General features: G+C 55.7%; 1 protein-coding gene across 5 annotated transcripts; it reads left to right on the plus strand.

The window, feature by feature from the left end:
- The first annotated feature begins 475 nt into the window (after window positions 1-475).
- On the plus strand, window positions 476-8498 carry CEACAM16 (CEA cell adhesion molecule 16, tectorial membrane component). 5 transcript variants are annotated; one of them, XM_016135977.2, is made up of 9 exons: window positions 476-561; window positions 725-963; window positions 1180-1351; window positions 2557-2901; window positions 3185-3460; window positions 4415-4693; window positions 6732-7058; window positions 8113-8184; window positions 8305-8498. In XM_016135977.2, exons 2-8 carry the CDS (start codon window positions 856-858, stop codon window positions 8175-8177), a joined length of 1572 nt encoding a protein of 523 aa, XP_015991463.2. In that variant the 5' UTR covers window positions 476-561; window positions 725-855; the 3' UTR covers window positions 8178-8184; window positions 8305-8498. The 5 variants fall into 5 exon arrangements, 4 of the variants coding, with proteins under 4 accessions (XP_015991463.2, XP_015991465.2, XP_015991464.2 ...); XM_016135979.2 differs by lacking the exon at window positions 8113-8184; XM_016135978.2 differs by having other exon boundaries at window positions 492-963.
- The last annotated feature ends 1855 nt before the right edge of the window (window positions 8499-10353 follow it).

A 10353-nucleotide genomic window follows, 5' to 3' on the forward strand; every position in this document is an offset into this window, starting at 1 on the left:
GCTGCCGGGGCCTGGAAGGGACCGGGACCCAGAAGCCACCAAGACACTGATAATAACACATCTTCCAGGCAAGCTCTTCCCCCAGGTTCCCCGTGGTCTGCCCAACACCACGTCCCCAGGGCCCCCCTCCCCGGCCCTCTTCCCTGGCCTCAGTTTAAAAATTGCAAACCCTTTTTCTGGCTCTATTTTTCCAGATGTCACTTGTCTCCATCTGGTGTGGAATAGATTTTATGTTTTATTTGTTTATCCCACGAATGTCAGCCCATGGAGGCAGGGCCTTTACCCACCAGCACCTAGCACAGTACAGTGCCTGGCAGGCAGGAGATGCTCATTCAACATCTGCAGAATTAATGAATGACTTAGTGAGCATCTGCTCTGTGCCGGGCCTCGCTCTAAACACTTCACACATGTTGACTTGTTCCATCCTTACAGCAGCCCTATGAGGCGAATGCCATCCTTGTTTCCATTTTACAGACGAGGAAACTGAGGCCCAGCAAGCTCAGGGGCGTGGAGGCAGGGGACAGTGGGTCCAGGCCTGCACTTTGAATAACAATCATACCAGTAAGACTTCGCCTTTGGGGCCCAGCTCGGCCAGGTGCTGGCTAAATTCTAACGTGCGAAATCTAACTGCTCTCAGGCACCCTGAGTAGGGTCTGCATCACCCCATTTCTTGACCAACAAGGAAGCGTGCAGTCACCCAGCCTCCTGCCCTTCTGTGTGGCAGGGTTCAAGTCCCCTCTCGCTGCAAGAACTCCGGCAAGTCAGAGACCTCGCCCAGAGCCTCAGTTTCCCCACCTGTCAATGAATGGTGGTTATACCAGTGCCTGCTTCATGAGACATCCTCTGAGATGACAGATGAAGGTCACCGCAGTAGTGAGGCTGGGGAAAAGGCAGCCACTGTCGATCGATTTTTTTCCTCAGCAACCCCCAAGCTCACTGGGGAGGCCAGGGCCTGGACCATGGGTAAGAACTGCCCTAAAACCTTCCCCCGCCACACCCCCCGTCCCTGGCGACAAGGTTCTTCTCCCGGTACCAAACCCGGGCCCTTGGCACAAAGAAGGTTAGGCAGTGCCCCAGGAGGCCTGGCCAGGTCATGGCCCCTGGCCCGTGCCTGCCACGCCTGCCCTGGTACCCAAATGGGGCCCCAGAGCCTCGGTGACTCGATCCCTCCAAATTCAGGTGATCTCCCCCGGCTCCAAATTGCCGAACCCTCCCAGGTCCCGCGCCAGACGGAGCCGAGCCCCAACCAGGAAGGGCCTCGGAGCGCCGGGACGCCAACGCCACCGTCTCCAGGACTCGGGTTTGGGGCGAAAGATGGCGCTGACCGGGCGCAGCTGGCTCCTCCTTAGTGGTGAGTGAGAGTGATGCCCCCTCCCCCGCCAGAACTTCAACCCCCGATGGCCTCAGAGAAGGGAGGGGACCCCCAGCCCCAGAGAGGGACGGCGTGAGCAAACGCCCAGCGCACTGGCCAGGCAGGGCCGCTCTGCTCCACGCAGGCACAGTCTGCTCTTCCAAGAGGCACTGGCATGGGTGGGCCAGGGACAGCCGGCAGGGTGGCTTTGGAGACTTCCAAAACCGGAACATGACCCTGGGCAAGGCAGCCGCTGCTACCCCTTCATGTATATGGCAAACCCTTCATGAGCTCCGGAAGCTTGACTAGGGTGCGTTCTGCCTGGCAGCTCTGAGCCTCCCTGAGGACGTGGCTTTGGGCAGCTGCCTCCCCCTTCTCAGACTCAGTTTCCTCCTCTGTGAAAGGGACCCAACCCTTAGGGTCGTTTGAAGGTCATCCTAAGCGGCGTTGCTAGTGCACACTGCACCTGGAGCTGTGCGGAGTGCTCCCATGTGTTCACAAGCACCCTCAGAAGGAGGCCCACTCACGACTGCCACCTCGTAGACAAGATAAGCCTGAGGCTCAGAGAAGTGAAGTCGCTGGGCAGGGTGGCCCAGCTGGAAAACGCCAGGGATGCGTGCTACACGCAGAACCCTCAGTCCTAGCCATGCTCTGTCAGCCCTGGAGAGTCCCGGAAACCAAGCCAGGCATGCAAGAACTCCCTATGTGAGAAGGGCCACGGCCACCATCCCAAGGGACCGCACATAATTCAAACCCGAGCAGCCCTGACCAGCTGGTCGGGTTTAGGCTTTCCTGTCAGGTTCACAAGAAAAGGGTGGGGTAGAGCAGGGGATGAGCACTGGACTAGGAGTCGGGGCCAAGGGGCCAGATGAGCCAGCCCAATCTTGTAAGACATGGCTCGGTGACTCTCAGAGGGAGAAAGCCCCCTGGGCCCCACGAAATCCCAAGGCCCCATCGGCTGAGCGCGGGCTACGCACCTGCTGTGAGCAAGGCCGTATGCAGGGTCTTCGGCACAGCCCGGCACATTCAATCCCCAGAACCCCTCCCCCCTTCCAGGCTGAGGCTCTGCACCTGGCTAACATTTATTGAGCATGTACTGTATACTAGGTACACGTACATCAGGAGCCCACGTCTCTTCCTCCTCTATCAAATGGGGGGACTGGCTGAGCCTGCCTCATCCTACCCCTCTGGCTCCTTCTCCACAGCTGCGTTCCTGAGTACAGGGGCCGAGATTTCTATCACCCCTGAGCCTGACCAGCCGGCCGAAGGGGACAACATCACACTGGTTGTCCACGGGCTTTCTGGGGAGCTGCTTGCCTACAACTGGTATGCGGGGCCCACTCTCAGCCTGGCTTACCTGGTGGCCAGCTACATCGTAAGCACAGGCGATGAGACCCCTGGCCCGGCCCACACGGGGCGGGAGGCCGTGCGCCCTGATGGCAGCCTGGACATCCAGGGCGTTCTGCCTGGGCACTCGGGCACCTACATCCTGCAGACTCTCAACAGGCAGTTTCAGACGGAGGTGGGCTACGGACACTTGCGGGTCTATGGTGAGACACCCCCCTCTTCCCCAGCCAGGCCTCCCCGCCTCCTTCCCAATCCCTCTTAAAAAAAATAATTATAAAACCTCTTTAAAAAAACTTAAAATAACATGCAAGTGCTCACCTCCTTCAGGATGGCTTCTAGGATCAGACCTACCTCCTATCCTATTCTTTGCCCCTCTGACTTGGGGTACAGGGGCCCCTCCAGGATCCACACCCCTTGCCTGGGAAGCTGGAGGCTCTGGGCGCAGGTGGTGCCCGGCCCCCTCCCCCTCCGTCTCTTGCCCCACAGAGATCCTGGCCCAGCCCGTGGTCATGGCCAACAGCACGGAGCTGGTGGAGCGCCGAGACACCCTACGCCTGATATGCAGCAGCCCCAGTCCCGCTGAGGTCCGCTGGTTTTTCAACGGCGAAGCCCTGCCCATCGCCGTCCGCCTGGGCCTGTCCCCCGACGGCCGGGTGCTGACCCGGCACGGCATCCGCAGGGAGGAGGCCGGAGCCTACCAGTGTGAGGTCTGGAACCCGGTCAGTGTCAGCCGCAGCGAGCCCATCGACCTGAAGGTGTACTGTGAGTCCTCCTGGTCCCAGAGACACTCAGTGCCCAAACCTCATAGACGGGGAAACTGAGGCCAAGAGAGGGTGTCCTAGGGCGTGGCAGCATGGCAGCAGGCGAGCTGGAGTTAAGAACCGAAGAGCCCTGGTAAAATGCACTTGGCCCATCTCCTAAGGACCGAAGACACTTTTGAAATTGAATAATTCTCCATTTTGAAGCAATACCCCCAGGAAAGGGACACAGGAGTGGCTAGTTTTGAAAGGCAGGTGGGAAGTAAGTGGTAAAACGGAAGGGGTGATAAAATGAAAACACTACCAATGCGCGGAGGGGCTCGCTGTTGCCAGGGGCAGCCGATACGCAACAACGCGCCCCTTGTTGCGGAATCCGGGGAAATAAGTCACGGAGCTGGGCCCCTGACACAGAAAAACTGAGAGCCTGCAATCCTACAACCGGAAATTCCAGATTTAAAAAAGCACTGAATTCTAGATTCCGAGGATCCTAGAAAACTGTACAAGCAGAGATTCTTAAATCTGATTCTAAAATCTTAGAGCCACACAATCCTAGAAGCTGAGAAACATAGATTCCTAGCGTCTTAGAATCCTAGAACCAAAACATAGCTCAGAGCCTTAGAATTCCAGACTTAGGATGGCTTATCAGAAACCAATCCTTTAGACTTCTCTTACTTATTTTTCTAATAGAGCCATAGATTTCAAAATTATCTTGAAATTTCGTCGGGCTCAACACTCTCTTTTCGCAGAAGAGGAACTGAGATCCCCTGAGAGGAAAAGTGATTCTCAAAATCCCAGAGCGAATTAGGGATCTATGTGGAATTTGAAAAGGCCACAGCTCTTTTTCCCTCCGCTAGGCCCAGAGACTCCCCAGGGGCCCAGCCTGGTGGAAAGCAAGCCAGGGGTGCCCACCTCGCATCCCCTCTCCCGCCCCCCATTTCTCTCCCTCCTGCCCCTACAGTCGGCCCAGAACGCGTGGCCATCCTCCAGGATTCTACCACCCGCACAGGCTGCACCATCAAAGTCGACTTCAACACGTCGCTCACCTTGTGGTGTGTGTCCCGCTCCTGCCCGGAGCCCGAGTATGTGTGGGCCTTCAACGGGCGGGCCCTAAAGGACAGTCAAGACCACATTAACATCAGCAGCATGACGGCAGCCCAGGAGGGCACGTACACGTGCATCGCTAAGAACCCCAAGACTTTGCTCTCCGGCTCGGCCTCTGTGGTGGTCAAGCTCTCTGGTGAGTCGCCCCCAGCCTGACCGCCCCTCTCCCTGGACGGTCGCCCAGTTGGACTGTGAGGTATGGCTGCCGTGCCAACAGTCAGGCTACCGTTTGCCCAGCAAAGGCCTGAAAAGCAAGAGATTCTCAACCCATTTGTTGGCCAAGTGACAAAGTGGCATGTCAGGTGGGTCCCTTTTCATCCAGGTGACTAAAGGAGACAAGTCCATACCTTGTCACCTGGAAAACAAATGACAAATCTGACTCTTCCTTGAGGGGTGGCAAAGTGAAGAATGGGCCACCTTGCGTGGCGATAGGTGGGAAAATATCTGAATGTCCCTTTTTCTGGGAACCTCCGCTCTAAATGCTGTCACCAGCTGCTCAGGGGCTCGACCCCACTCCCTGCCACACAAACGGCTGAATTTTTTGGTAGCTGACTGGATTACCCGGTCATCGGGCCCAGATGACAGCGCGCGTCCGCACACGCACACATGCACACGCACGCACGTGAGCACACACGGAAAATCACAGCCAGTTGTTGGCAATTGGAAAACACAGCCGGGGAGGCATTGTCTCATCCCTGTCCTTAAACGACCTGGGGGCTGGAGGTAATACATTAACAGCTGGTGTTTTCAGAGCCATCAGAATCCTCAGGGGACATGTTCTCATCCCCTGGGGATGGTGGCTTTGAACATTGGGGTCTGGTTAATTCTGCCTTGGTTCTTTCACAAGTGGCCACCACCCCCTGGGGACAGTGGGGACAGTCCTTTCCTTCCTCCCTCCCCCCCCAACCTCCACTAACAGACTGAGTCTCATCCAAAGGGTGGATCCTCTTACACCCAAAGCAGAAATGACATCCCCAGAGGTAAGTGCACCTCCCACCCCACCCCACCTGGGGCCCCAGCAGCTGGTATTGGCAGGAGACAGCGGGGTAGACCGGACGACCTCAGGTGCGGCCCCAAGCCCTGCCCGTGCAAGCCGAGATGGGGCGTTGTACACAGGGCATGCAGGTATTCTCAGGGCGTGTGCACAGTGCCCCCGATAGCATCCTGAACTGTCAGCAGCTTTGTGGCAGGAGGCAGGGAAGAGACAGAGGAAAGGGAGACACCGCTCCTCCCCCCGCTGATCCGATGAAGGACACATGGGCTCCATCCTTAAAGATACGGTCCTGGGAGACAGAGAAGCACATGCTCCTTATTCAGAGACAAGAGGCAGACTTCTCAGCGGTGATGGAGGAGACATGGGACCCACCCCCAGCGAGCTTCCGATTAGACAGAGGAGACACAGCCCACACTTGGGGAGATTTTCTGCTCTGATGGGGGAGACGTGGTCTTGAGGACACAGGGCCTCTTTTATCATTATTTATTTTTTTAATTTTTTGGAATTCCTAGCCTGATGGGGAGACACAGTTCCCACCTTTGGGGTACTCCCGATCTGATGGGGGAGTACGGGCCTCCCACTTTCTAGGAATTTCCAGTATGATGGGATAGACATGGCCTAATTGGAAAGACCCAACCCGATAATCTGAAATTTTCATTCTGGTGAAAGCGAGGCGGCCTCGCACCCTCTGGAAACTTTCAATCCAGTAGGAAACCGGAGCCCCCCCACGCACACCTAATCTGAGGTCTCTCAGTCTGAAAGAAGAGACATGACCTGGGGTACACTACTCCCAGCTATCTGATGGGGGAGACACGGTCCCCCATATTCTAGAATTTCCAAATCTGATGGAGGAGACAGCCCAACTCTCTAGGGTCTTGCAGTTTAATGGGAGAGGCACTCGCTCCCCGGCCCAGCGCCTGGAATTTCCTAGTCTGAGGAGGGAGAGATGGCACCCACCCCCTGGGGCCTCCGGTCTGGTGGGGGAAGGCCTTGGAGGGACACAGAGCCCACTGCCGCTGCCTCCCGAGTCACCGCCTTCCTCTGTCTCCTTCCCACAGCCCTGCCTGAGGGAGCGCCAGTCAGCTGTGGGGGAGCGTAGATGAGCCGGCCGGGGGCGGGATGGGGACGCTATGCCCAGTGCGGGCCCAGCAGACCCAGCGTCCTCTCTCTCCCTCCCCAGCGGCAGCAGTCACCATGTCTATCGTGCCCGTGCCGACCAAGCCGATGGAGGGCCAGGACGTGACGCTGACCGTCCAGGGCTACCCCAGGGACCTGCTGGTCTACGCCTGGTACCGCGGGCCGGCCTCCGAGCCCAACCGGCTGCTCAGCCAGCTGCCGTCCGGGAGCTGGATCGCGGGCCCCGCGCACACAGGCCGGGAGGTGGGCTTCGCCAACTGCTCGCTGCTGGTGCAGAAGCTGAACCTCACGGATGCCGGACGCTACACGCTCAAGACCGTCACGCTGCAGGGCAAGACCGAGACGCTAGAGCTGGAGCTGCAGGTGGCCCGTGAGTGTGCGTTGGGGTCAGAGGGCACCTCATTCCAGGTGGGGCTCCTGACAGGGGACTCTGACACCTCCATGAGGCCAGGGGACAGACGTCAAGGATGGATCTGCCTAACCACCAGACTTCAAAAAGGGACCTTGTCTCCTTCATCTGACTTGGGGGGTCCCCAAATAGAGTGCTTGCCTCTTCTGTCAAACTGATGACCTGGAGCAGGGGTAGATAGGCCTCCTCCATCAGACTGGGGGCTCCCAGAGTCAGGGACCATGTCTCCTCCATCAGACTGGGGGCTTCCAGGTGTTGGGGACCATGTCTCCCCATCAGACTGGGAGCTCCCAGAGTCAGGAACCATGTCTCTTCCCTCAGACTGGGGGCTCCCAGAGTCAGGGACCACGTCTCCTCCATCAGACTGGGGGTTTCCAGGTGTTGGGGACAGGTCTCCCCATCAGACTGGGAGCTTCTGGAGTCAGGGACCACGTCTCCTCCATCAGACTGGGGGCTTCCAGGTGTTGGGGACCGTGTCTCCCCATCAGACTGGGAGCTCCTAGAATCAGGGACCACGTCTCCCCATCAGACTGGGAGCTCCCAGAGTCAGGGACCATGTCTCCTCCATCAGACTGGGGGCTTCCAGGTGTTGGGGACCGTGTCTCCCCATCAGACCAGGGGCTCCCAGGTGTTGGGACGTGTCCTCTTCATTAGACTGAGCATCCTGAGAGGTCCAAGAGGCCACATCCCTGACGGAGGGCCAGGTCCCACCCATTGGATCAGGAGCTCTCAGACACTGTAGACTAGGTCCTTTCCCAGACCTCCCCCACTGACAGGACACTCTCAGAAGCGATGCGCCTGAGTCAGGAACAGTGCCGCTCTCCCTCAGGCTTGAAACTTCGGTGATCAGGGCCCTGATCACAGGCAGACACTCCTAGACCCCCTCCTTCATCCATTCACTCATCAAACCCTGGTTTTCTGCGTCAGCCGTGGTGGGGGAGAATGCTGTCCTGTGACAGCCGGCCACCCCCAACGAAGCTTTGGAATTCCCTTTCACCTGTCTCTCTTCTCATAGTCAACCTCCCTTTCCCGCACGAGGACCAACGCCACCTTCCTGCACCTGAACCTGGCACAGGCTGAGCGTGGGGTGGGCAGGGCTGTGGGAGGCGGGGGTGGGCAGGGAGCAGCAGGGATGGGGGCACTGGGGACCTGGTCCTCCACCTCCCTGACAGCCTCCTCCGTTCCTTTGCCCCATCCTCCCCCACAGCCCTGGAGTAGCAACGCGACCCCGGAGAACTCCAGAGAGAAGAGCTCATCCCACCATCCTCCCATCGCCTCCCCCGAGCGGAGGGTCACCGGGTCCTCTGCTCTCCTGCTTCCACCCTAGAGTTAGAGCCAACAGAGCCCGACTCCTGAGCTATCGGAGAGCCGCAGAGGCCATAAACATCCTGGTTAACAAAAGTGTGTGTCAGCCTCTCCTTCTACCACCTCCAGCCCTGCCACTTCCCAGTCACCCATTTGCTTCCTTTCTCTCCCGAGATTATTCTAGCATGCGTGCGCGAGGATGCCCAAATCACAGGGCTGCAAGACCCCCCTGCTGGATGTCAGGGCCTCACACCCTTCCCTGACCCCACATTATACCTGAGAGTCCTGCCTCCCCGTGGGCCAAAGACTGTTCCTCTTTGGGACACCAAACAGAGCTGGGTTCTGTAGCACGTGACCCTCCCCTACCCTGCACCTCACTCCCGTCACCCAGGTCCTGAAGCGAAGAGGCACAGGACAGGGAATGAGCCAATTTCTCAAGAAGGGTTCCAGCACCTTCTGGCCCTCCTCCATTTAACCAACGATGCCTCTTTGGGTCCTCCATTGTCCTGGGGTCCCCCTTACCCCATGTTGTTCTCAAACATCACATGCACAACCCTAAAAATATCTTTCTCCTCAGCCAGCCACACACAAAAAAAGGGCTTATGAATAAATGAATGCAAACGGGGCAGGGGTGGGATGAGGGAGGGAGATGGAGCTGGGGAAGCCAGAGAGAGCGTGTTTTCTAACTCCTCTCACTAGCAGCGTCTGAGCCACAGGCTTCACCCAGCCAAGATGCCGCACTAGAGAGAGACTCTTGGTATTGGTCAGAAGCGGTGATGGCAGATTCCAGGCTTGGAGCTGAAAGAGAGGTTTAGGCAGGGATGGAAAGGCTTAGTAGATTTCCCAAAAAATTTCAAGACAGCCTTTCTGAAGATGGCCATGTTGAGTTGGGATGGTAGGTGGTGAAATATCTCCAATTATAGGATCTGGGTTATGATCCCACATTTGCTGCAAATTTGCTACACCCTCATTTTGACCATCATTAAAACAATGTGGATTTAGGGTAGCCTGGAGTTTTTCAAACCACCTTATTAGCCTCAGAGCTCTTTCTTCAAATGCAAGCTTACCTGGTAGGTCAATATATTATTCAAAATAGCAATGCAATAAAAGTAGATATCAGCTCAAAAGCTATAGTCCTCTTTCTCAGAACTGCTACACTCCCGAAAACAATTTAAGTGAAATAATACTTAGATTACAGAGGCCATTAAAATGCAAAATACCAACCAGAATCAAATGGCAATAAAAACACCAGAAATAGAAATCTGTGGGATATGGCCAAAGATGCACTTGTTTAAAATATACATATAAAAATAAAAACCAAAGATGCACTTGGAGGGAGAATGAAAGCCGTAAAACCTTATATGTATTCAGAATCCTAAAAGAAAAAAAATTGAAAATGGACAAAATAGGCTTCCCACTCAAGAAACTAAAAAAAAAAAAAAAATCCACAAAACAAACCAAAGCAAATGTTAAGAAATTGAGAAAGGTACAAACAGAAATGGGTGAAATATAAAACAAAATTAGAGTCGATCAATAAAACCTAAAGCTGGTTCTTTGAAAATGCCAATGAAATAGAAAAACTTTTTGTAAATATGATGAGAGACAGAGAAGACAAATATACAAAATAAAAGAGAAACTGGTCTGGTCGAAGTAGAGGGTTCCTGCCAGGTTAGATGCTCAATAAACATATTTTGAAGGAAGAAGGTATGACAAGTTCTTTGGATTGCCTCCAGCAGCCCCTTCCATCTCCTCTTTCGAAATGGCAGGCACTGCCTCCCATGAAAGAAACTGAAATGGTCAGGTACTCACTTTCCCAGACTGCTCGGCAGCTACAGGTGGTCACATGACCAATCCTGGCCAATGAAGGAAGGAGAGAGCCATAAGCCCTGACTCCGTCCCCCACGGGGGGCACTAAGTTTGGAAGCTATTAATTAAATCGGTGGTCTCCAAC

This window comes from Rousettus aegyptiacus, unplaced genomic scaffold (genome assembly GCF_014176215.1).
Source record: "Rousettus aegyptiacus isolate mRouAeg1 unplaced genomic scaffold, mRouAeg1.p scaffold_m13_p_14, whole genome shotgun sequence".
NCBI lineage: Eukaryota > Metazoa > Chordata > Mammalia > Chiroptera > Pteropodidae > Rousettus > Rousettus aegyptiacus.